General features: G+C 47.3%; 1 protein-coding gene across 1 annotated transcript; it reads left to right on the top strand.

Moving 5' to 3' along the window:
* The first annotated feature begins 310 nt into the window (after positions 1–310).
* On the top strand, positions 311–24,784 carry WNT11 (Wnt family member 11). Its single transcript, XM_040584015.1, has 5 exons — positions 311–518; positions 10,606–10,841; positions 11,606–11,883; positions 13,323–13,615; positions 23,394–24,784. The coding sequence occupies exons 1-5, from the start codon at positions 436–438 to the stop codon at positions 23,566–23,568; spliced, it is 1,065 nt and encodes a 354-aa protein (XP_040439949.1). The 5' UTR covers positions 311–435; the 3' UTR covers positions 23,569–24,784.
* The last annotated feature ends 2,243 nt before the right edge of the window (positions 24,785–27,027 follow it).

Genomic DNA, 27,027 nt, shown 5'->3' with positions numbered 1-27,027 from the left:
TTGGAGGGGGGGGGGTGGTAAAAAAGTGAAGCAGCGAATGAAGTCTTGCCATGTGCAGGGTTAAATGGAAACACACAATCAGACCATAACTCAGGGTGTAATTCAAGCCATACGGTTTGTCTGTCTGTTGACTCGAAAGGTTGTATCAAGGCTTGGCGAGGGAGGAGACTGAGAGGGAATAATCCAAACTTTTTCGTGATTCATAAACCACTCCTTTGCAATTTGGATAATAGATCTCTCTCTCACAACGACTCGCTGAACTTCAGAGTTAACTGTAGCTTGTGCTCTTTCTCTCTTTCCTTTCAGGTTGTTCATCTCTGAGGACGAGCAACACCCAAACTGAAGGGAAATACATTGTGCAGAAAATTAAGAAAACTCATTTTTTTTTCTTTGGAGAAGCTGATTTCCTTCAGCAAGTGGGGGACGGTGGAGAAAATGAAGCTGAGTCCGCAATTCTTCTTAGCTGGTTTTCTGTCTTTGATTCTGCAGACGGGACTTTGCTATGGGATAAAATGGATGTAAGTACCTGGCTATCTATCTGCATTTTTAAAGTCTGTGTAGGCATTGCTGGTTTCATACCCGTGTTTGCAACTGCTGTTTGAGGCACACTGTAAAGCCGTTTAAAGAGCAGTGAGTGCTGTATTTCTCCAGGCATTCATTGATTTCAAGTGTGTGTGCTAGGGGCTTGTGCTAACAATACGTCTCCATCTTCTCGTCAAAAAATGCATGATTTAAGCTTGCTTTTTCTTCTCATTGATACCAAAGGAAAGGCATACACTTCAACGCTCACATGAGCCACTTAATGCAGTTTCTAGCGTTAGCCCCTGCCACTCTGGGAAACTCTTCCACTGGGACCACTGGTCGTGCTGCATAGGAGCTGAGAGCAGGAGGCAGGCAGCTAAGATAATGCCACCAATCTCCAACCACAGGGGATGCTTGACAGATAACGTTTTTTTTGTGGACCTTTTAACCTTTGGGTTTTGTGAAGGGTGTTAAAAATGGAGGGGGGGGGCAGGAAGTGGGGGAAGTAGGATAAAGAAATATCAAGGAACGTGGTCAAGTCTGGATCGAGTTTCCTCAGAGGTAATGTCACTGCAAACAAAGTGAAAACATCACTATCATTTCTTTGCTTAAGCAAGCAATCAATTAGTTGCTTACGGCAAAATAAACAAACCCCTTCAACACCCATCTGGTTTCATGTCCTCGATGAGTGATCTGTCATTTCTACTCTTGTTTGAAGTTGTGTGCAAAATAAATACGGGGTTGTGGGCTTAGCCTCAAATGAGCATCTTCTGTAAAAGAAAAGACACAATGAAATGCAATGCCATTCTGTTGTGTAGGGTATAGTCGAGGTGAGGATCTGCAGGTTAGGAGGGAAAACTGGGACAAGAGGTTCCTGTTTTGTGCCTCCTTCTGCACAGCATCTGTGCTACATCTCATTCCCATTCCACTGTCCCAACAGTTGTCATTTGAGTCTCTCCCCATGCTGCCTTTTATAAAGAGTCTCTTAAATCTGGATATCTGAAAATTAAGGTGTCTTGTTGGAGCCAGTGTTTTCACTGCTCTTGCATGCAGCTGAGGGGAGAGAGGACCTTCCAGATGGTGATTTGTCCTCTCCAAAGAGAGACATCCAACACAAATGTCCTCTTGGAGATGCCATGCAGGGAGCTGGTTGAAACCACACATCCACCTTTTATATGGATAAAAAGAAGCAGGGTGAATCCTTCCATAGGGTGTTTAAATGCACGTGGTCAGGCAGGAGGAATAGTCACTTACTTTAGGGCATCTTTCATTTGCTGTCTCCGTACTCTAAGGACCACCTTGGAATTAGAGGAGAGTCAGGATCTGATTTGCTCTTCACTGTCTTGGCTTTATACCTCGTAGCAGTCACCTCTGCTAAATTAGATAGCCCAGCTCTTTCTTTCTGCCAGCTTCCTTGAGTATTTAGGCTCTCAGATCTGCATACATCCAGAGTCTTGCACAGGGCAGGCATCTTCTCCTGGCAGGGCATTTAGCAACATGCCCATGGGCTGACAGAGCCTGGACTCGCTTGTAACCTTTATTTCTATGCAGCACAGAAATAAAGCTGTTTTGTGGCACCCTCATTCATCAGGCACTTATGTACAGACCCATAACTGAGCAGAGGGGCTCGCTCATGTGCTTGGCTTTAGGCTCTTGCTTAAGCAAGGTGCTAAATCCCAAGCAAAGGGCTTGGGTTCTTCCAAAGGGCAGGGTGAGATGAGCTTCAGAGGGAACCTGATAGCATGGTGACAAGCCATAGACATAAAAGAAGGCTGGAAGGCAGGGCAAGATCCCTAATAGCTTTGTTGGTAAAAGCAGCCTTTCGGCTGGTAGGTGGTTAAGCTGGGAGAGTTGCTTTTGGGGATGGGGTAGGGGGATAAGAAGCTGGAGGAAAGAAGGTGCAGTTGCTGCTCCTCCCCTTCCCAGCAGACATATCCCTTCTATCAAAAAGCAATTGGGAAGATGAAAGCTGGGATTAAAATGGCATTTGAAGCATGAGCTGCATCCAGATGCGCTGCTGGGGCTCCCCTCACACCTGTTTAAAACCTGACGGAGACCTGCACTCCCTGTCCCGGGGCACTTCACCACTGGGATGCTGCCAGCTGGGATTTCATAAAATTATGGGTTTTTTTTATTTTCATTTGCTGTTTCTCCTCCCTTTCCCAGCACTGTTTTTCTATGGAAAAATGGGCCAGTTTTCCCCCCTTCCGCATCACCTCTCTTCCCTGCTGCAGCAGCGCTGCGCTGCCATCCTTGGGGCTAGGGGAGCATCCTTGGAAATCTTGTAGGTAAATTCTTGGTGGACAGAGACTGATGCTACCAAATACCGAGTAAATACCTCAGAGCTGCAATCCCAGCCCTGGACTCACATGCTGGGTGCAGTACAACCAAACCCTGCCCCTTCCCACTTGTGCTTATAGGTGGAGGGGCAGAGGAGGAGAAAAGACGGGATGAAGAGGGAGGAAAGTGCTATGAGATGTTTTCAGTCATGGGCTTGTCTCAGCAGCCTGCCTGCTGTGTCGTTGTTGGCATGGTGCCAGAGACAAACTTCAAAGAGGATTTGGGAAGGGAGGGGGAAGATAAGGAGGTGGCTTTTGCCAGCCTGGGGAAGAGGGAGTGACTGATATGAAAGGCGATAGGAAATTCAATTTTGATTCAGTGTGTGATGTAATTGCGGGGGGAGGGGGAAAAGAAAAACACACTTTCCAGCCGCTTAGGACTTCCCTGTAACACAAATATCCCTTGTAAATTAGCAAAAGTGGGGAGAACGTAAAAGGGAGCTATTTGTTTTATTTTATTTGGCTTATTTTTATGAGTTCTGTGGTCCAGATCCCCAGCTGCTATAAATCGGCACAGTGCCCTTCCCTGCCATGGAGGCGCGCACCGCTGAGCAATCAGCGCAGTGCATGGATGGTCAGCATCTCGTAAACCAGCTCTTGCTGCTGGAGAAGCTTCATATTTTGGCCTCTTCTATCCAAGTTCCAGGGAGCTGCTCAGGTGTAAAGTCAGGGTACAAACAGATCTTTGCAGGATCAGAGCTGTCATGGAAAGGCAACCTTTCCATTCAATACACATGAGATCCTGAGTCTTATTTTTGCATGCAGGTTTTTGGGAAACACTTTCCCATCCTCTTTTGGAGTTTTTTGCATCACTTTGTGGTCCTCAGTGCTTGTTTTTCATCACAGAGGCTGGGGAGGTGAGGCAGCTGTCAGTTTCAGTGGGAGATGTCTTAGGGCCAGTGCATGCAGGAACTCTATTGCCTTATCTATCCCTTGCACATCCTTTAGCTTTCCTAGGAGGGCTTGGGTTTGGCCAAGCAGGTTGCTGAAGCAACTTGTTTCTGTAGAGCCGAATAACAGATGAACACTAGAGGGAGTTGTGGCCAGATGTGCATGCTGCAGAGGTCTGCAGATGTTGGGATGTCCAGGCAGAGTGGCTTTTGAGGCACTTCTGCCTCCCTGGGCGTTGGCATCTCCTTTGCCCACAGGCCAAGACACAGATTGGGCTGTCCTTCTGTATTGGGGCTGGAGCGCACCCGCAGTCGGTTTGCTGGGGGCAGTGTGACCCGCTGGGGGGCAGGGGGCTCTGCAGGGGGTCTGGGCAGGCCGGGCCGAGGGGCCGAGGCCAGTTGTATGAGGCCCAACGGGGCTGAGTGCCGGGCCCTGCCCGTGGGTCACACCAGCCCCCCACAGCGCTGCGGGCTGGGGGCAGGGGGCTGGGAACTGCCCGGCGGGGAAGGGCCCGGGGGGGCTGGTCGGCAGCCGGCTGGGCATGAGCCCCCCGTGTGCCCAGGTGGCCACGGCGGCCAGCAGCGCCCTGGCCGGTGTCAGCAGCAGCGTGGCCAGCAGGGCCAGGCAGTGCCCGTCCCCCTGTGCTGGGCCCTGGTGCGGCCGCCCCTCGAGCCCTGGGCTCAGCGTTGGGCCCCTCACGACCAGACAGACCCGGAGGGGCTGGAGCGTGTCCAGAGCCGGGCAGGGGCTGGGGAAGGGGCTGGGGGAGCTGGGGGGGCTCAGCCCGGAGAAAAGGGGGCTCAGGGGGGCCCTTCTGGCTCCCTACAGCTGCCTGGCAGGAGGTTGTAGTGAGGTGGGGTCAGTCTCTTCTCCCAAGGAACCAGTGATGGGACGAGAGGAAACAGGCTCCAGTTGCACCAGGGGAGGTTTAAATTCGATATTGGGAAGAATTTCTTCCATGAAAAGGCTGTCAAACACTGGAACAGGCTGCCCAGGGATGTTGTGGAGTCCCCATCCCTGGAGGTGTTTAAAAGATGTGGAAATGTGGCATTTTAGGACATGGTGTAGTGGTGGACTTGGCAGTGCTGGGTTAACTGTTTGACTTGATCTCAGAGGTCTTTTCCAACTTAAATAATTCTATGATTCTGTTGTCACCTTCAATGCAAGAGTGTTTGTAAAGAAGCCAAATGCAGCAAGTGGGCTTTTTTGCATGGCTTGCAGGAGCAACCCATGACAGCGAGTGGTGATATTAGGAATCCCATCATTTTTAGGTGGATCTTGGTCACTTTGGGGAGTCCCTGCCTATGCCTGTTGTGGTAGCCTGGATATGCCCCATGCCCTCTGGAGCCATCCCTAGCTGAGTGCCTTTCCCAGCTAGGATAGGAGGTCATCCTTGCTGCACAGTTCCCCTGGTTAAATCACAACCCTTCAGGAGCGAAAGGGCGCATAGCCGTGCGTTTTGATGAACCCAGGGATGTCCCTCAGCTCACCATCCTGGAGCAGCACCACAGCCTTTCTGCAGCCAACAGAAAATGGAAGAAAATGGAAAGATTTTGTGTTTCCCAGCAGCGCCTGCTTCTCTGCTTTAACCGGGACGGGGGGAGCTAGGACACTGGGGCACGGGCGCCTGCGAGGAGACCGTCTGCCTGGCAAGGGGGCTGCTAGATGAGCTGCTGTGAAAGGACTGCAGGATGGGGACGGCAGGAGGGGAGCAGGCTGGGGTGAGGAAGGAGGGGGGACAACAGCTTTGAAGTTTGCTCTTCGCTCCGTAGGCAGCTTGGGAAAACTTGACAAAGCTCCATGGCCTTCCTCGGTGCTCAGTGAGCCAACTTGCCGCTGGCATCGACTTCAGTCGAGCTTGGGCTGGAAGTCAATGGCCTTGTGCCCACTACTGCCAGCGCTGGATTTGGCACCGTATCTGAAAGCAGCTCTTATTTTAGGCTTTTACTTCAGGGTTGGTCCCTCCTCCCCCCGCCTCCTCTCTATTTCGTTTTGGGGTTGTGGCATTTTTGGTTCGGGTTTTGTTTTTGTTTGGTTTTTTTTTTTTTTTTTTTTTTTTTTTTTCTATATAAATCCCGCATCTCTGTTTGAAAAGGCTTTGCAGAACCAGTGGAAGCATTTACCAGGGGATGTGGTGGCTTTCCCAGAGCTTGTGGTCCCCAGACCAGGACTAATGCAGGGCATGGTGGCAGGGACATGGGCTGCCTCTGACTACCAGGAGCTTAGAGAAGGTTATTGTAACAGTCCTGCAAGCCTTTTCCAGTTGAAAACCTGAGAAAATGAGGCTCCTACAGATTAAAAACCTTCAGTGAGATCAAATGCAAAAAACCACCCCGTCTCTGCCTCTCTTTATTGAAGTTTATCACACACTTTGCCCTCCACAGCCATGCAAGTTTGTCTAGATCTTTTTGTTTCACTCAAATCCCTGCAAGATTAAAGGGTTTAAGAACAGGCATAAAAAAGAGAGTGTCTTCGCAGAAAGTAACGTGGGAAATTTGGAGCAGAAGTTCATGGTTTCACCAGTAGTCCCTCTGTGAGACCTTCCTCTGTCACATCACACAAGGGAGCATGGGGAGATGCCCTCCAGCGAGAGCCCATATCAGAAAAAGATGAGATCCTTCCACCTTTTAAGGGTGTTTTAAAGGGCACGAGCGCTTCACTGCTCGATTCAAGCAGTTTTTCTCCCTTTGGCTTGACCAGGAGCAGTGTCTTACTCACAGCCATCCTTGTAAGCCAAATAATGTATGGCTTTCACTGATACCTGCTCGGACCTGAAGGTACTTCTCCCAAGCTGCTGCTCCTCCTATGAATAGTCTTCTCATGGAGCCCAGATCTGCAGGATCATACCTCTCAAAGGCCCATACCTCTCAAAGGACCCAACACTGCAGAGCATTCATGTTTTCAAATGAATTTATTAACTGCCTGAGATAATTAAAAGAGTAAACGAAAGTCATAATCCATCCATGCATCACATTTCCTCTGTAATTACGTTTATGGTTTGCTGTCAGTATCCATAACTTCAATCGAAAGTGCTGATATGCTATATATAAAGCAGGAGATGTTTGGTTTGGAGCCTGTTTATTTAAAGGGATGGGTCAAATATGTATATTAAAAAAAAAAACCAAAACAACCGCCCCTCAGTTGTCCTCAGCTTTCTGGAGAATGAAGGATGGGGCAGGAGAGTCAAGGGAGGGGAGCATGACGTTAGCAGGAGGAAACAGTGAAAAGCAGCATTTATAGGGTGTTAGCAGGTAAAATCCCCATGTGCTTCTTCTCAGATGAAGGGTATGAGTCCCAGGAAAGATGTTTATCAGAGACTTTTTTTTCCCGATTTAAGAACTAAAAGCTGTTCTTCTAACTACGCCCTCGAGGGCTGCTTTATTCTGGCTGGCTGTGCCCCTTTGGCTCTGGTTCCCCTCCCAGTGCTGGTGGTCAGTGGAGACTGGGTGGAGGTAGGATAGCGACCTGCCACTGAACCCTGTCATGGACAATGCTCTTCTGGGGGAAGGTGATCTCCTTTCCTCTGCCCCACAAATGGACTTTGTTCCCCAACAATGTCCTTTGCAGGTGGTGGGCATCCCTCTCTGGTAGTGCCAGAATTTGGGGAGCAGGGAGGGTTGGTGCCTTTCCACGGGGAGGGTTTAAAGCGACAAGGGGTGGAGAAGGCATTTCTGAATGCAGGGTAGACTAAGCAAACCTGGGCTGCCAGGGCATGGGCTAGATGACCTAATAGGCCTCTCACATTCCTGATCTGTGATTTATAAATGCACTTTTTGGTCTCGGCAAGTGACTCCAGTAACTGTGAGTTTTCTTTTCCATCTCCATTACCCTTTACTTTTTCCTCCCGGTGCTTGGAGATGTTTCCAATTATAGGTTCTCACAAGCAAAGGCATGAAGTTCAGGCCTGGGAGATGTTCAGAAAACACCTTCCTGAGTCTCGCATTTTTATTCTTGGTGGGTTCCCTGGAGCTCGGCTCATTTGGTAGGAAACAGCCATTGCTGTCATTTACTGCGTTCTCCCCAATGGGGCCGTGATCTTTCCTCTCTTGACCATCTGGCAGATATTTCTCCCTGTTCCATGAAGCAAACTTCTTTTTTGTTGCATTGTAAATCTGCTTCTCTAATGGTGATCATTTCAGGCCATCTGTAATAACATGATCTTGTTGTATCACATCCCCTTTTTTCACAATGGGGATGAATTTCAGTCTGAATTCGACTCTCATCCCAACTTGTAGGTGGTTATTTCTGCTGTTCCTGACTTGTCTGTAATGGTGAGATGCAGGTGCCTCAGTGGAGGCTTCCAGGTCCTTTAAAGATGCCAAAGACCTCTATACAGGATTAGAAAATGTGGTACAGGACCTAGGAAGTCTGCATCCTTCTGGAGGGCCAGGTGAAACATCCCAAGACCTCTGAAGTGTCCTTTGGCACCTCTGATTAGAAAATTGAGGTGGTGCCCCATAGTACAGCAACTCTCAGAGACCTGGAACGTTCCTCATTTGCCCGAAGTCCAGGCTGTGAAGCTCTCTCATTTCGTGTGCCTCACGCTGCCTGCTTATTTTGCTGCTGGGACATACTGTGCTGGAGTATTTATCATTTCTGCTGTATTAGTGACGAGCTGCATTGGCCTTTTGCCTGATTTGCATTTCAGCCCATTCCTGAGAGTTGCTGATAGGCTTTCTGGGATAAGTTTTCACAGGTTTCTGGTGCCAAGTACTAGGGGTTGGACACATCTCACCCAGCTCTGTGTCTATGCAGTCCAGATGTCTGCATCTGAGCTTGGTGCCTGAGTTCCCTCTATAGACAGTGCAGAAAATGAGCACTTCTGGGGTGTGATGTTTTCCTACTGTAGATCTCAAAAGCACATCAGGCTAATTACTCCCTAGACATGGCTTTTTCTTTCCATGGGCTGAAGAAGGCCCCTGAAGGACTACCATAAGACCCACACTGTAGAGGTTTGCGGTCAGGTGACATTCACACTGTCCAGGCTCATGCCTCTACTTTCAAGGACATGATGTATCTGAGATACCTGAGTACCCACAGTATCACCCACAGGTTTTGTCTCCACCAGCTCAGGTCCAGCACTGGTTCCCATCTGAGGCAGGATGAGCTGCCTTCTGGAGCTGCCCCTCTCAAGACAAGGAGCATTGCATGAGCAACAGCATGCAAGGGACTGAGATGAACTACAGGGCAGAATTCTGACATTTAAATACTCCACTTTTTCCTTTCCCTTGAAATTCACTGGCCAAAACTTCTATTCGCGGTATATTTAATGGACCTCTTTAAATATATGTATGATGTATATATTTACATGACTAGCAGCGTGGTGGTTTCCCTTCCAAGTTTACCACTGATTATCTAGTGCCAGAAATGCCAAACTCTAACCACCTGGGAATTTGTCAGTGCAGACCTACTCAGCCCCAGCAAGGATCGTAGCTTTTCCCTGCTGGAAGAGCAGTTGGGGTTAGCAGTTATGCACAGCCCAGAGAGAACTCCAACATACACAGCAGCTGGTTCAAGCCAACCTTGAGGGAGCTGGTGGAACATAGATGTGTTTTCCTGAAAACCAGAGATCAGAGCTAAGACCTCTGATCTTGGTTAGGGCTCAATTTTAGCTCCATTTCCATCTCATTTAACTTCTGAAGGATATGGATGTTACAGTAATAAAGTGAAATGCACCCCGAAATGTGTCTGCTAATAAGCCAAACTAACCAAGATGGCTTAGGATGAAACTGAAAGGCAACACATTTAACAAGGAGAGAAGGAAATATGTGTTAAGGCAGTTGTGTTGCCAGGATCAGATGCCAGTTACTGATGCAGCCAGCTAGAAAGTTGTTTTATGGGAATGAATAACATTTATGACTACCCTAAGCAGGTCATAAAGATACAGAGAGAGTTACACACCAGGCTTCTGCTGATCGCTGTGGGTGCTTAGGGAAGAAAAGCACAGCCCTGTATGATGCATGGCAGCGTTTTTTGCCTTTTTACCTGGAAACATCGGCAATTGCATGCTAGAAGAACCAGTGGGGTCTTTGGGGTGTTGTTGGTTTCTCCCGTGGTAACATAGGTGCTGATGCTGGTGGATCGCCTCTCAGTTTTGGTCATGGTACTCTCCCTGCATGTACTGTCATCGTGCTTCTGCACTACATTTTTTGAGATTAGAGAAATGGACTTATCTACGTGCAACAGTGATGGAACTGGTGGAGGCCCTTGGCCTTAACTGTAAGGGAAAGCATCTGTCTTGCAAACTTGGTGGCTTTTCCCTAGGCTATGCAGGGGATTTTCTCCATAATTAATTACATGACATTTAGCATAATCCTTAGAGAGTGTGTGAGACAGATGCTGAATGCAAAACACTGATAACACCAACTTCAATTCCCTCCCCCCCCGCCCCCCCCCCCCCCCCCCCCCCCCCCCCCGAATACCACAGTCTTGGAAGATCCAGCTTTCTGTTATCGTGGAACTGATGGGTCATTTTTTACTCTGTTGGGAGGTCCATCCTTTTCATTCTTCAGAAAAAAATCTTTCCATAAGGATTTACACATTCAGTCAACTTGGCATATGCCCCAGGAGCTTTGTGCTCCCCTAGACGATGGAGAGAAATGCACGCTTTTGGAGGGTGTTTCTTCCCACCTACTTTAAACACCTACTTCAGATGAGATAAATCACTCTTCGTAGTTGCCCATCCTTCTCACCAGCTAAAACTAAGCACCTATTTACAGGTAGATAAAGTTAAGTCAGATGAACACAGGCCAAAGCATTCACTGGGTTGGAGGTAGTGGAGAATTTAATAGTGACCTGAAGATTAACTTTTTTGCAGGTTTTAATGCCTTTTTGCATGTGCTTGTCTCCTCAGAGCTCTGTCCAAGACTCCTTCAGCTTTGGCCCTGAATCAAACCCAGCACTGCAAGCAGCTCGAAGGCTTGGTGGTTTCCCAGGTGCAGCTGTGCCGCAGCAACCTGGAGCTAATGCAGACCATCATCCAGGCGGCACGGGAAGTGATAAAGACCTGCCGTAAAACTTTCTCAGACATGCGGTGGAACTGCTCTTCCATTGAGCTGGCTCCTAACTACCTGCTGGACTTAGAGAGAGGTAAACTGCACTGCTGGCTTGGCCGGGGACGTGAGTGAGTAGAGTCAGCCAGTGTGTGTATGCGTGCTGGGGTTGGGAAGGGTCTTGCTACCAGGGGCGACATGGAGAGCTTGCATAGCCTAGTTGTCCTATTTTCTGAGACCATGTTCATTGTTACGGTGCCACTCATGCCCAGGAGCTCTCAAGGCCAAGACCTAGTCTCCCTCAGCTCTTACAAAGCATGCCACCAGCCTGGTCTGCTCATCTCATGGTTAGGAGGACTCATGCTGCATTTGCTGACAGCCATGGAGCTGTTGTTCAGGGCATGCAGGCTTGTCAAGCAGCACACGTTACACGTGAGGCTGCAGTCAGCTTTCATGGGCCAGAGCATCCTTGCATGCTCTTGCTGCAGGTCTTTGTCCTTCCACCACCTGCCCCAGCTCCATGCATGCCAGCTCCATGACCTGCCAGCAAGCTACATTCAGCACAGGGGGAAAGGGCAGTAGGAGAGTCCGTGGTAGGGGCTTCTTCATGTGCTCCAAGAGCAGATTATACCACAGTGCACAAGCTGCATAAGTCCATGTGCCTTCTTACCCTGCTGGGATGTTGCCTCATGCTGAAGAGCTCAACTAGGAGGTGTGCCTCAAGCTGGTGATGCCATAGGAGGTCTCAGCTGCAGTGAGTTGGTGTGTTTGCTGCTCTGTTGGGCACAGATTGTGTAGGTCTCTTTTGGAGGAACATTTGGCTGTCCCAGGAGGCTGAGCTGGAGTTCTTGTTTCTTCCAGGCACAAGGGAGTCAGCATTTGTGTATGCCCTTTCTGCTGCTGCCATCAGCCATACCATTGCCAGAGCCTGCACCACCGGGGACCTCCCTGGCTGTTCCTGTGGTCCCATCCCAGGTGAGACACCTGGACCTGGGTATCGATGGGGAGGATGTGCAGACAACCTCAACTATGGTCTTATCATGGGGTCCAAATTTTCAGATGCTCCCATGAAGATGAAAAAATCAGGATCACAAGCCAATAAACTGATGCATCTGCACAACAGTGAAGTAGGGAGACAGGTAACAAAACCACGAGAGTTATTGTAATTGTACAATCATCTGTAGTGGTCGGTTGCTCTGTAAGGTTCAGTGCCTCTATCAGCTAGCGAAAGGAGCAGGTTTCTCCCAGATTGCTCTGAACTCCTTTGGCCTGCTGAAGACTGTGGCTTTGTAACTCACTCTGGGAATCAGGAGGTCCTGAATGCTATTATCAGCCCTGTATAACCGTGGGTGGGAAGTTCATTGCCACCCTTTCCACAGCCAAGGATGGCTCTGGCTTGCTTACCCCAGGAGGTGTGGTAGGGATGGTTCCCGTTGTGCTCTGCCAAGGGCGTTGCACAGGCGAATTGCTGTGTAAGCGTGGAGGATCATCATCTGCCAGACGCATCCAGCAGCAGCTGCCTCCCAGCCATTCCTGCAGCCAGGAGGGCTGATTTTTCCTTTTCAAACTGCTTCGCTAGTGATTATTCCCATATCTGGCAGAAGCCGCTTTTAACAGCTTGCATCCAGTGGAGGGATAATGCTTACCATGTGCAGTGCTTGGTGTGCACCGAGGTGCAAATCCCTATCGCAGCCCTCCATACAGCTGGAGAAGTGGGTGGAGGACTGTAAAGCTGACCCCTGCACCCATCTCTGGGGCTGCAGCAGCTCTCTAGGCTGGTCCTACTACACAGCTTGGTCCTTCCAGGCTGCCTGTGCTTGGACACTGGAGCAGAAAAAACATGGAGCACGTTGAGCTCATTTGCAGCTTACTGTGTAGCTACAGGCTGAACTCCCCTTTGCAGAGCACAACCATGCCGAACTTGCCTCCCCTGGGTTTTTTTCTCTACCATTCCCACTCTATCTGGATTTCTTTTATTTTCATAATGTCTTGAGGTTTTTTTCATTGCAATGGGCCAATTTTGGTTTGGGACATTGCATTGCCATGGCTGGTGCATTCAGCCCTGCCTGGCAGCATCCTACCATGTCAGAAATGAGACTAGTGCAGAATCAAAGTAAAAGGCTCCTTTAGCCCCATGGCCAGCAGAAAGGCAGGGTGAGGGCACCCTGAATTCATCAGAGCTTTGACATCTCTGTTACCCAAAGCCGCAAAGCTGCTGGAGGCAGAAATGGATGTTAAATACTTATTTAGGGATTGCTTTGTTTTTCAGCTCTTTAGGTATTTAGAGGGTGGAAATGCAGCCCTATATTGTTATCTGACCAAAATTCAAAATACTCTTCTGTCTGCTGGCTGCAGAGGTGCCTTGGTGAAAGTAGCCCTGGGCTGATAGTGATCACCGAGGCGCTGTGGGATCTCATTCCCTTTGCCCAGTAGCTACTTTAGAGTTACTGTGCAGAAATCAGAGCAGCAGTCCTTTTCTGTAGCAGTCCCTGCTAAGAAAGTGCCTTCTTTAGCAAGCTTGTGGGATGTTCAGAGGTAAGAGAAGGGCATTTCCTAACTCCTGCATTCCTTTTTGCAGGTCTTGAAAGCCTCTCTTGAAATGAAATGTAAGTGCCATGGAGTTTCTGGGTCATGCTCTATCAAGACCTGTTGGAAAGGCCTTCAAGAGCTGCGAGACATTGCATTGGACCTCAAAAACAAGTATTTATCAGCCACCAAGGTCGTTCACCGGCCCATGGGCACACGCAAATACCTCGTGCCAAAGGATATTGATATCAGGCCGGTTAAAGAGACAGAGCTGATATACCTGCAGAGCTCACCCGATTTCTGCATGAAGAATGAAAAAGTGGGGTCACACGGGACCCAGGACAGGTGAGGGTTTCTGCAGCAGGTGCTGACTGCACTCTGAGTCCCAAAGAGGGAAGGGGCAGAGGGGAACATGTGAATAAGAGGCAAATAACTGGGCTGGTAGCACATGCGTGCAGGTAAAGGACATCTCTAACATACAGTATGGTCTACAGATGCTTAAGCCTGCTAGTGGTGGCTGTGGCCAAGACAGGGCTGCAGCCACCTTTTGCATTATACAGGCAGGTACAAGATACCTTTTGACATTTCCCAGGCAGCTCACCTCCACGGGAGCTTGTAATGATCAAGCAGCTGCTTTATGCTGTGTTGAGTCTCTCCAAGTCATTTGTTGCAGTCACTGCTGATGTGATGGGTTATTACTCTACTGTGAGGCTCCTCTAAGTAGCCAAGTGTCAACCCAATTAGGACCAGTGCTCCTAAGCAGTCCTGAAAAAGCTCTGGAAACTACGAAGGTGATTTTTTAAGATTTCTTTTCCACTGCATTTTAAAAATCCAGTATTGCTTATGGCTCTGCAGAGGAATTTCATCATCTCATCGATATTAGTGATTTAAAGTCATCATACCCAGCCTCCACTGGGCATGGTGCTGTCCCCTTTCACAGGCAGCAGACATGCCTGTCTCTTCCCATCATCTGTTTAATTCCCTCCAAGAGAAACAAATTCCACGTTTCAGCAGTCTGAGCATCTCTAGGTGGGCAGCAGACCCTTTGACAGCCAAATAGTTGTGTATATCCAGAATTTTGCGGAATTCCCAGAATTTGTGTTAGGTGGCTGCAATGGCTGGATTTCAAGCTGTCTCATTACTTGCTGCCTGCTGGTTTGGCTTTCTTCAGATTGTTCTCATAATTCTTTGCTCTTTGTGTTACTTTGTGGTGGAGACTCAGACAGTCAAGTTGCAAGGAGCATGCACCTACCCTTTTGTAGGTTGTCTTCATTTTAACTCTTGTTGGTCGTAGTGGTATTTGGATCGCTTAGGTTCAATGGAGAGAAGGTTTTGCTCTAGTGGAAATGAAGTAAGTGATGGAAATGCATAAAAGGTATTCCCTGGATCCCTTTGATTCATATGAAGTTTGGTGAGGGGACTTCAGAAGCTACCCTTTGGCAATGGCCATTTCATCTGGAACTGCAACTCTGTATACAGTACATCAGCATTTAACTGGTGGAGCTGATCAGGAAATGACGACAGTTGAGTAAGACAAGTGTGTCCTTTTTGTCTTCTGATGTTTTGTGGTAGTTACAGTTTTGTATCATCCAAAACCATTGGCTGGACTGCTCTGCAGCAGCACTTACCTGGCAGCTTTGTGGTGGGAACACCAGGCTGACGTTCATCACCAGCCCAGTGGTGGAGCAGTAATTAGCAAGTGAAGATGTTTATGAGTCACTGAGGACTGCAGGGAAAAAGCATGTGTTGTAACTGGTTTCTGAAGGAAAATGTGATATGAGTGGAAGCAATGTTTCTGTGGATTTGTATGGATTTTGACAAATGTGTGTCTTGAAAAAGACCTCTTTGTTGTACCACTCAGTTTTGTAATGAAAAAAATTGTGGAAGCTATTTGGAAATTAGTTTTATAGGAATTGTGTGAAATCACAGGTTGTGTCAAAAATAAGCTGAATCTGTTACAGATTTGCTAAGTAAAACATTTTCCACAAACTGAAATCCTTTCAATGGGGAGGGAGACATGACTTCTTCTTCATCTAATTTCATTTTACAGCAGATTTTGCCTTTTTATCCCAGCTAGGGATGAAAAATATGTCAAAGTCTTGAATTTGTTTATTATTTTTTTTTCTTCCAAGGCTAGGAAAATATGTATCGCAGGCGTCCGTTTATCCCAAGCTGGGCGACAGCAGTGATTGTGAGCAAGCCAGGCAAGGGCCTGTGGGAAGTGAGATTGAGTGAGGATTTAGAGGACCAAGATATTAAGGCAGGAGGGGATGACTTTCAAAAGAAATCTGTCAAGAAATAACTCATTCTTGGATGTGCAGCACGGTGATGGCCAGGGGAGGGGAGGAGGGTGAGATAGTCCTGTGTTGAGCTGTAAGATTCTCTCAGGCCAAGTCTTAAAGTGATGTGTAGCTACACTCATGTTCATTGCAATCCATCCGCAGGCTCTTGAGAAGCTGCCTGGTGTCTCAAAATTGGCATGTGCAACACAAGCCATAGCATCCCCCTTTCTGCATTAAATTAGTAGAGGAAATAAGTGTAAAATGCACACAAAGTGTTTGCAGATCAGTCCGTCCTTCCTGGGGGCAGTGGCAAAGAGGAGGGAATCTTCCCCAATTTCCTCCTCCCATGGTTGCCTGTCTCCCTTCGAAATTTTTCTCTCACGAAGAGGACATCTAAATGTATTTTAAATGCGGTGGCTCTGTTCCAGCCAGCCGCAGGGCTGCAGAGATAGCACCTAATGACAGGGATGAGGGAGAAGGAACACAAAAGGGATGCTGTTACAGAGGGCAGGGAAAAATGAGGTTTGTACTTACTCCACAAAGACATAAAAACACTTGCATGGGAATAGCCCAAACAGGTTTTTATTTTATAAGTCAAATCCGCAGGTATCTTAACATTTTTTTTCTCGGGGGAGGGCCCACTATTTCCGACTAGGCTAAGTTTTAAGGTCTTTTATGGCAAATACAATCAAAGAGGGATTTTTAGTGGTGGACCCTCAGTTTGTTTTCTTTCTTCTTCCACCACCTGCATATTCCCTCTTTGGCCTTTTTCTGGCCATGAGCATGGGTGCAGGGCTCAGCCCATGGGGTATTACAGTGCAGACCCCTATCAGCACAGTCCAGGAGACTTCAGTCTGGGCATCTCCAGCGGCTTTCCAGCCCCACTTTCTGCCTCCAGAGGGAAGGAGACCCCATTAACAGCCCCTTTTCCTGTTACTGAATTTAAAAATTCAGATTGCTGCATTTTTGTTACAAAAAATGAGTAGTCTTGCATCATATGGAGAAAAAGGCCTTTCCCCTCGCCCTCTCCCCCAGGTCTGATTCTTGCTCAGAGCACGCTGGAAGCAGGACAGAGGGTGATGGCTAAGTTGCAAGACCTTGGACATACTGGGTTTCAGCATATGCTGTAGGGAACAATCCTGCATCGGCAGGTGGGTGGAAGGGATAATCTAATTGGTGGCTTCCATCTCTCCAATTATCCCTCGCGTTATGTGGACTTATTGTTTCTTTTTCAGGCAGGAAATTGAATTACCTTGTAGTGGAACTGTGTGAAAATCCATGCAGAAAATGTGCACCCGCTTACTCAGAAGCTTTTCAGAGCTCTTTGCTGAAAGGATTTCAAAGCCTTCTTCGGAACAAGCCTGAAATGTTTTCTAAGACACCTTGGCCTTTCCTGGTTTGTTGAAATTAGAAATGGTTTGGAAATCTGCATGCCTCCAAGCACTTGGGGTGTATCCAGATTTCAAAGTCAGGGAGCTGAACCCAAACCTGAGATTCAAAGCCTCTTTGAAGTGCTCAAAATCTGATTAAGGAGCTGAGTTTTGCAGCTGTTGTCCAAGCCTTCTGCAAACTGGCTGGCTGCAGCCGCAGCCCTCATCGACTCCAGCCAAACTCCATGTGCTGATATGCCACCATCACGCTTTCATAGCCAATAAAAAATGGTCTGGAGAAAAATCTAAAGAAGCTGATCTGTGGAGCAGCAAGCAGATCGTACAACTTTCTATACAAGAAGTTAACCACTGGGAAAAAATTTACATGTTCCCGTTCCAGAGCTGTCATGGGCAAAAGCACCCTATATCTCATTTTTTAACAAGGTAGTTCAGTTTCTCCTGCCTGAAAAATTTCTTATCAACTTTGAGTAAATGATAAATAATAGCAGATTATAAAATTGAGATCTCTTGTGAGAAAAGAAGCAAAAGTATTAACCTTCTTTATCAGCAGGGTGCAATGTATCATATTTCAAAGGCTGTTTAAGGTCCCTTAAGGAATCCAAGGAAAGGGAAATTCTGCCATGCGTGCAAAAGCCTCCAGCCCCTGAAGCCTTGCAGAGATAACTGAGCTGTTTATTATGATCTTTCCCAGAGCAGCCTTGGGACCAAGTGAATGCTGCTCCCTCCCTGCTGAAGATGGGAAGGAGCTCTCTTAACACTGCAGAAATGGGGCTGCAGTGTTGGACCGCAGCTAAGCTGGGCTGCTCAGCCGCAGTCCCTGAGCAGACTCACTTTGGCACCGAATGGGGACATTCTTCGATGGTTGCTCCTTCCCAAGCATTCGTTCTTTTCTGCAGCATAAAATATTAGTCTTAATTGTCTCCCAAGGTGTCTTAGGCTGGTGTGTTTTCTTGGATAAGCACATGCATGAAATCAGCTGAGCATGCCTCTGTTGCTCGGTGGTGACTGCAAAAACTTAGACACAAGCACAGAATGGTTTGGGTTGGAAGGGACCTTAAATATCATCTTGTTCCACCCCCCTGCCATGGGCAGGGACACCTTCCTCTAGATCAGGCTGCTTTACAGCCCTGTCCAACCTGGCCTTGAACACTTCCAAGGACGAGGCATCCACAACTTAATAGCTGGTGGTCACCTCTTTGGCATCTTGGTGGTCCCAATAGCAGGGCTGATTAAGTGCTGCAGAGAAAGGGTGTAGTGGTTCTCAGTGTTCAGTGGCAGCCCTTGATACCGCTTGTTTCCTGTCACCCTGAAAATATGCTTGTCATTGCGTGATTGTGTGGACAACAAAATTTCTTAGCAGAAGCGCTCGTGTTTAGGTAGGGTGGAGTGGTACTTATGGATAGACAACAACATTTGGTGCTTGGTTTTTGTTCAGCCTCTTTTAGTTTCCATCACTCAGTGAGGGCACGAGAAGCAACATGATGAACTTTGGCTTTGAGTAGGTTATTGTGTGTATGATGATTTAGTAATTTTTGGAGCTGTTATCAGGTGTGCCACCTTTTTTTCATGGGATCCAACGAATGATGAACAGCAAATAGCAAATAGTTCTTCTGTGAGTGTCCCAGAATGGGACTGGTGGAAAGTCAGAAAAATGGTAGCTTTCTGTTCCTCTCACCTGCCATGCTATTTCTACTTTGCCAGGGCAATGTGCTCATAGCTGGTGCCCATTTTGGTAGCTGGGCAAGCTGTGCTTCTTTGGACTTTTTCTCAGTTAACCCCTGGGGAAGTTTGAATCCTTCCCACATTGAGAGACCTGGATTTGACCGTAAAGTTTCCTGAACAGATTTGTGAATAATAAATTTATTGGTGGAAAGAGTAATTTCACACAGTAGAAGTGCAGTGGGTAGTGACTTCAGGGGATAAAAACCTGCAGCCAGCTCTCCTAAGTGCCTTCAGTCCCTCTGCATCAAAACAGTGTTGGAGCTAGGGAGTGTCAGGGCTGGGAATGACTTTCCACGGAGCCTGATCTTTTTAGGAGCAAAACTCCATGGAGACCACCTAGACTGTTATTGAAGATATTTGTCTACTCTGGCCTTAAAAACAGTTTCCCTAAACAACCTGTTCCAGGGTTTTACTATTCTCAAAGTTACGTTTTTCTTAATCTAAAATCAAACTAATAATTTCTTGTCCTCCTTCCTCATTTCTTCTCTCTCCTTTTTGCAATAATCTTTTATAGATGGGAAGACACCTCTTCTTACAAACTTCTCTGAATCAGTTCCTTCATAATTCTCTACTTTCTGAACTGCTCATCTGACTCTCTGGGGAACATTCCCACATTAATCTGGATCTTTCTCGAAGTGTGTTGCTTACTTTGCATTTTAATCCACTCTCCAAAATGCTCTCAGCTCCTTTGCCCCAGCGTTATCCCAAATTTTTAAGCTTCCTCTCTACTCCTCCTGAATGAAAATACAGGCTGGTTCCAGGATCTCCCTTGACATCTCCTTGCTGACATGTACTATTGATAACTCTCCTTCGTACAGTTGTTCAGTGTCAGTCTCTAGACGTTCCTTGTGGATGAGAAAGCAATTTAAAAGCAGTTAAGATTCTGCCCTCAAAATCTTATATGAAGCTATGCACTTTGATGTATTTTTAGCAATGTCCACTGTGTTACATACCCCTTGGGGGCTTTGAATTATTTTTCTCTTTCTTTTATATACTGCTGTATGACTTGACATTGCTGGAGCAAGGGGCACTAAAGAAATGAATAGAAATTTGATTTAAAAGAGAAAAATTAAATTATTTCTTTTCACAGCAGTCCTGTCTTCTGGGACTTGTGGCTGCTGGAGTTCATGGGGGCAGCTGCTTTCCCTGAGGTCAGAAAGGGATGAGACAAATGCACGGCCAAGATGCCCACGAGGGGTTACTGAGATGTCTAGGCAGGAACATACCTTCTGTTATACCTAATGCAACAGCTCAGGTGCTGGTGGTGTATGAGGAAAAGGACTACAGAAAGTGTCCAGATTTGTGTTTTCCTCCCTGAACAGCATCTCCCACAGCCATTGGGAGATGTACTGGGCCAGGCAGGCAGCTGCTGTGACCCAGAATGTCTTTTCTTATGTGCTCATAGCATCTTCCACTTATCAATAGCAGTGATGGAGTGAGTTCCCAATGGACATCTGGCCCATCCCTGTCATCATGTGTCACTTCTGTAGGTGACACGGTGCAGAGTGGGCCTCAGTTTGGTTCTTGGATGCCAGGTGGGCAATCAAAATGATCATCTGCTGATGGGACAGAGGTGAACCAAGATCCACAGTGAAATTAAGCGTGACATCTCGCTATAGCTTTCAAAATTAAAATCCCCTAGGAAGTAACTGTGAGCTTAACCTCTACATCTGGGGGAAGACTCTTAGAAGTGCTGGGATGTCCTTCACCATCTCTGCCGAGGAGCCACCCCCATGATGAGGCTGTGTGATGTACCACAGTGTTTCAGCAAATAAGAGCTGGAAAAGGGAGATTTTGGACAGGCATATTGAGTGGGATTTGACCAGTCAGCAGGGTTGACCTCCTCCCTTCTTGCATAAAGAAGGAAAAAGCGCTGTGACAATGTGAAAGCCTGTTCCTGAGCCAGGACCTTGGCTGGGATTACCACTGAAGCATCATTTTTCACCCGTCTTCCAAGTGCTTCTAGAGGTTACGGTGTTGTGTTAAGATGCAATCGCCTGCCTTCGTATTTTCTCTCTGAGGCTCAGGAGGAGGGCATTTCTCTGAGTTGCTGGAATCGTGCTGGACCAGGCCCAAAACAAATGAGATTGAACTTAACCCATCAGCGGGGAGCCTGGTGAGATTGCATCCATGGGCTCTGAAAGCAGATGCTCAGGGCAGCTTCTGTGGGTAAACAAGTCTTTGGGCTCCTTTGTCTTCACCCACTTGCTTTTTATATGAATAGATACAGCTGAGAAACTACCTCTGTTTCAGCTTGTTTAAAGAGAAAAAAAAGATAATTAATCCAAACCTATGCTTTAAAACAGAAATCAGAATCTCTGGTTAGTGGCCTTCTCAGGAAAGTTTTCTAGAAGCCCATTTAGGTTCAGGATGGGGTCAAAAGCTTTGTTTTAGCTATTCAACCCCTCCATTCAGAATGCCCCTGTTCCTTTATCTAAAACTGAGGGAAGCTTGGGGACTTACTTTTAATATGATTTCATTTTATTCCTTTATTTCAGGCTGAGTGGGACAGGGACAGCTATGGAAATATGTATCTCCTAGTAGATCCACTTTTGTTTTGCAGGCCACAGGAGTGGGTACAAGGAAAGGGAGATACCCAGGTCTCAATACAGCAGGCAGAAGAGTTTTGCTCTCTGTTTGAATGGGGCAAATTTGACTGTCGGGTGCTTTGTACGTTTGGGGAGTGAATGTCATCAATGGTGAACTGGAGTCAGAGTGGACCCATATTCATTTGCTTGGCCATTTTAATGAGCTGTCAGCACAAGGTGGCATGGATGCACTGCACATCCATCACCATGCTTCTGCAAACTCCCCATCCTCCCTAGGTGAACCTCCGGGCAACAACCTTTACATCCACTGGTAAAGCTGAGTAAGGCTGTCAAATACCCTCCCCTCTTCTAATGTCAACACGCCTATATTTGAACCTTTGCTCCAAATATTTAATGCATTTACTAATACATTTATGAGGAGTCATTCGGAGGTTTCCTGGCGGAGGGGCCCCGGCTCACAGGGGCAGTAACAACGCCTTTGGTTCAGCATTAGGCAAACACGCTCAGTGTGGCTGCAGACTTCAGCTTTGGTAGGGGCTTTCAAACGTTTGTAAATATTTACACACACTCCTGAATGAGGGGGAGCAGGGGGGGGCCTTTAAACACTGAACCTGGAGAGGAATGTGAGTCAGAAATAACAAACAGGAGGCCCGCCTGAGTCAGAAAAAAATAAAGGAAGAACAAGAACAAAATCTCAACACCTCATTAATCCAGTAACTTCTCCTAAAACATTACCTCATGAGGAATTCCTATAAATCTCATGGATTTGTTTTCATCTATTAATGGAGTGCTCAGCTCAAGGGTCCGACTCATGCTCCTCTCTCCTTTCCCTGTCCCAAACCAGCCTTAGAGTGTTTCTGTCCAAAATAGCCATGCAGAATAAGATTTAGGAGAGATATCAGCAATTGCCCCACCCTCCAAACCACCTTTCTTACAGTAGCTTCAAGACTCCATCAAGTTCACAGCCCCACGCTGTTGGATGCATAATGAGATCTGTTACCCTACAGTGCTAGTGTCTAGCCAAGCATCTGACCAAACATCTGTACAGCCCCTGGAGAAACAGCATCTCTAGGGCATGATTCATCTCATCCAAAAGTCAATGTTTGTCGTGCTCTCATGTCCAGTGACCCAACTTGGGGTATTTTAGGAGAATGAGATTGCTGGTTTTTGAGAATGGCCGTGGATCCGTGATCAATGGATCAATGAGACAGATTCCCCAATTCATGAGTTACTTCTGAAAACCTCAAGGCAGCCACTTGCAAGTGGACAAAGCAAGGGAACCCAAGACAATGGACAACTTATCCTGACAAGTCTGGCTTTAATTAGCAGAAAAGCAGAAGCAAAACAAGCAATGGCAGTCTGTGTGATATTTGACGACTTGTCATCCTACACTGTGCTCCTGCCGTGCTGCCTGCTCCTGGGTCAGGACTCGGGGTGTTACAGGGCCATCTCCCCGGCTGCTCATGCCCTGCTGGGTGACACTCGGGCGCGAGAAAAGTGCAGTCTGGCCCTACTAGCATCGGTCATGATTTCCCTGATAGGGTCAGGGCTGGATAGTGGCTGTAACAGTCTGCTCCTGCGCTTTCCCAGCCCAGGATCATTGGCATGGAGCCTGTGCAAATACTTGGTGGCTGCAGGGTTCCTTCTCCATCCTTTTCAGGTTAGATAGCATTGGACAAACACCGGTGTTTGTTCTTTAGGGTATCATCTTCTTCCACCTCCTTTCAGACAGCTTTGGAGCCTGTCTAGGAACACAGATTGCTAGGGACTATGAATTTTGGTGGAGTTATCATGACAGCTTTACTTCTCTTCCTGTACAGCAGCTTGGTCCTGCCTGCCCTGCCTCACAGGCAGCATGAATGACGCTGAGCCCGAACTGAGAGTTAGAACAGGAATTCAATGTTATTTCGACTGTCACAGCAGGTGATGAAAGTGCAGTCCTGGGCATCAGAGCAGGTGATGCGAGCACAGCCCTGGGGCTCTACCTGCCTCCCTTGGAGGTGCAGAGGGCTTCTTGGTGGGGTGCTCACCCTTGCCATGTGCTTGCTGCAGCTGATATGCAACCGCATAGGCTTCACTCAGCACCTTGCTGAGCTGTCAGGCCCCAGCACCACCACAAGGCGGGTTTGGAAAGCCTTGCAGGGATCTGCATTTGCTCACTGCATTTTCTTTCTTCCAGGCAATGCAACAAGACCTCCAACGGGAGCGACAGCTGTGACTTGATGTGCTGTGGCAGAGGCTACAACCCCTACATGGACAAAGTGGTGGAGCGATGCCACTGCAAGTACCACTGGTGCTGCTACGTGACCTGTAAAAAGTGCGAGAGGACTGTCGAGAGATATGTGTGCAAATGAAAACCTTCCTCCCTCCACCCGGGAGCTGAGACGCCAGTGGCACCCTAGCACTATTCAGAGAAGAGAAAACATTTCCCTGACTAGAAGTCATTTATCTTGTAAAGACATGGACTGGAAGAAAGATGGTAGGAGGGAAAAAAAAGCAATCACACCAGTAAAAATAAGATCCTTAAAAAAACCCACCAACAACCCACAAATATTTCCCCACGAATAAAATGCTCTCTGAGAAGACAAAAACTCATTTGGGATGGTATCTTCTTCCAAAATATTACCTATAGTTGCCAATGACGTCCAGCCATCAAGTGCCTTAGTATTTTGAGAAACAAAAGTAGGAACTTTTCCCTGGGAAGGAAAGCAACTCTTGTTTGAAAATAACTAAGGCTCACACCTGCCCATGCCTTCTAGCACAGGTACTGAGTCTGCAATAAAAGACTTTCCCAGAAGGAAAAATGCTACAACTTTCCAGCAATAACTGCCTTGGTTGCCAAAGACTTAATTTTTGGCAGGGAAGCATCTACTTCGGATGGTAAAGGTGGAAAGATTTCAGGTCAATCACCTGAAATGAACAACTCATTTTAACCTTTCTTTTATGCAGGTCTGCGACTTTGAAGTTACTGCTGCAGTAAAAGCTGTCCTTGATTTGTCCAGGCTCGATGGGGTTTCAAATTCAGCCATGCAAAATGTCCCCTGAGATCCTGAAGGCAGTGAGAACAGGGTACCCTGAGGAGGACTTTATGGGGTCAATGAGATAGTAGTGGAGCCGTTAGGATAAAATAACAAAGTGAAGTCGAAATCCAGTAGGAAAGTATAAAAAACCAAAACAGCTCCTGCTCTCTTTCTCTCTTGCTGTTTGGGGGTGATGCCCTTAGTCACCAATGTTCTACCACATTGGGCCATCGAGTCCTTAGGGAAATATGCCGCTGCCTCTTTTACCCCGGTAAAACCGTTGATGCAGCCCCAAGCAACTGCAGAGAGCGGCGCAGGTCCAGTCCCGGCTGCAGGGAGTGCAGCCATGCAGGACAGCAGCTATTCCCAGCAGAAGGGAATGGGAATGTGTCAGTCCTTCACGTGGCCCTGCCCTGACTCAGCAGAGAACCACTGTCTGTGGCTGTACATACTTTCTCTTGTATGCGGACGTACAGAAATATTTATATCTCAAGCTTTCATCTACTCTGCTTCCTACATAAATATATCTATATATTATAAACAAGCATTAACAATAGTATGAAATAAATGCTGAAGTTACTGGTGCAACAGCAAAATGTTAGATTATTGTGTTTCACTCTCCTACTTGGAAAGCAACCCTGGTTTTCTTCCCAAGGACGGGAGAAGAGCATGGCTTGAGGCACTCGCTGGCGTGGGATAGATAAGTTCCTTTATTCCCTGTCTCCCCAGTCTCTTCATTTTGAGCATAATTAGCCAAGATACAGTCAAGGCAACGAAACAGAGCACTTGGAGAAAGGAAGAGTTACCATTCTTGTTTTGCTTTTTATATCAGTGATCACTCTCATCGGTAAAATAACCCAGTGCCCCCAAGGAGCTTAATGACAAACGTGACTAATACCTCTCATGGGTGGTTTGCTCCCCACTCCTGCATGTGGAGAGAAGTTGCTGTGCAAGGGAGTTTTTAGCTTAGGTTACATTCCATTCCTTTTTTCTTTTGCCTTGGGCATCCAGCTCAATGTCCCCATTAGGAAAGGTGATGTTGGAGAAAGATGTCTGCACCAGGAACAGAAGGCAGCAGAGCCTGTGAGGTCCTTCAGATCATTTTTGGGCACCCCGTTCCCCAAGCAAAGTGCTGTAAGCAGCCAGAAGATCACTCCTGCACAAATGTAGGGGGACAGCAGCACTTTCCTAGGGGGAAATACATCCACATATGAGGAAGACCGCAGTCTTCCTCCAAATCCCTTTTTTTCCCCACTCAGCCGCTCTTTAGGAGGCAACTGCCTCTGCCATGTCTCTGAGCAGTCCTGAGGAGCTGGAGGAGAAAAGTGTCATGGGCTTTAGAGCAAAATTAGAGAAGTTTTGTTCTCCTCAGCTACTTGCTTTGCTGTAATGGGTTTGGTCTCCTTACCTTTTTCCCTCCCCTAGCCACGAGCATGCAAAAAGAGGCCTTTGGTAGTTTGTCAGTGGTTTGCGTTATTGTCACCCCATAAAAGCTGGTGGACTAAAACGTCTCCGCAGTGCAGTGTGATGAGTGGTGGGTGTCTTTAGGCTGACATGCAGACAGGCTGGTGGCACAAATCCCATTGCTCTCCAAAGCCAGAATTTGGCTTCGTTTGATATGTAAAGAAGTGCTCTACGTTCATTCTTTTAAGGATTTTTATTTCCAGTTTCTGGTGAAGCCCACAAGGCAGGGATGTTCTGACTGAAGAAAAATGTGAGCATTTCAATGCTATTCTGTAATGACTCTTTTTCTTGCTCCCTTGCTGATGTCTTGAGCCTTTCTGCTTGGTGAAAAAATAGTGAGATAGAAGAAATGCTCTATATGCACATTGTTTTCAGCTGCATTTCACTCCTCCAGTGTCAGACCTGCGTTCCTCAGCTGGTTTTCTCATGTCAGAAGAAACCATAACTTTGTAGAGCATGAAAAGATGTGAGTAAGCCCACCAGGCATCTGCAGGTCTATCAGGTGCGAAATGACCCCTCAGCAGACCTTTAGCCATGGTGGTACCTCACGCTTTGTGCCTGCCTCTGCCCTCAGCTGTCTGTTACTGAAGATGCTGAACTGAAATGGCTGCAGTGTTGGGAGGTTTGCAGTTTGGGGTGTCCAGGCTCAAAATCTCTGCTGACTTCTCTAGATAATCCTCCACGGGCTTCATTTTAATTTTGTTTCTTTGAGCTAAGAGCTGTGTGGCCCAGCCCATGTCCTAGGCTGTTGGTCTGTGAATTAACAGTTACACCACTTTTACCGTAACTGCAAAGTTTCCGGGACCTTTTCTTCTCTGGAGCAGCTGCAGCCTGTGTTAGCAATGTGCCCAGGGTGGTTGCCATATGATGAGAATCATGCACAGGACAAGGTCCAGTAAACTGCAGCTTCCCTTGTTACACAGCCCTGCTTCATTCAGCTAATTAGTGTCATCTCCCTCCTGATGCTCTGGCATTCTCTCATTTTTCAGAAAATGGCTTTCTATGACTGGGAGACAGCACTTTCCTTTTTCTTTCCCTTTTAATGCAAACTAAGAATAAAAAGAAAGTCTATAACACGGGACCATACCGGTGGAACAACTCGTGGTGCATCTTGCTCTTTGCACCTGGCTCATATGCTTTCCTCCTAGCATCAGCAGCAAGAGGTCAGAAGAGAGAAGTCCTTGCTCTCAGCTGCACTTCTTGGTGCAACAGGACTCCAAAATGTAGTTGCCAAATTATTTTGTGTGCATGTGTGGTCTGAAAGATATTTGGGAAATGTTTGTTACAAACCAGTTTTGCAAGGAGAGTATATCCCTAATGGCAGGGCAA

The sequence above is a fragment of the Falco naumanni genome, chromosome 2 (genome assembly GCF_017639655.2).
Source record: "Falco naumanni isolate bFalNau1 chromosome 2, bFalNau1.pat, whole genome shotgun sequence".
Classification (NCBI taxonomy): Eukaryota; Metazoa; Chordata; class Aves; order Falconiformes; family Falconidae; genus Falco; species Falco naumanni.
The sequence above is the reverse complement of the archived record's forward strand: the minus strand, read 5'-3'. Positions and strand labels throughout refer to the sequence as shown.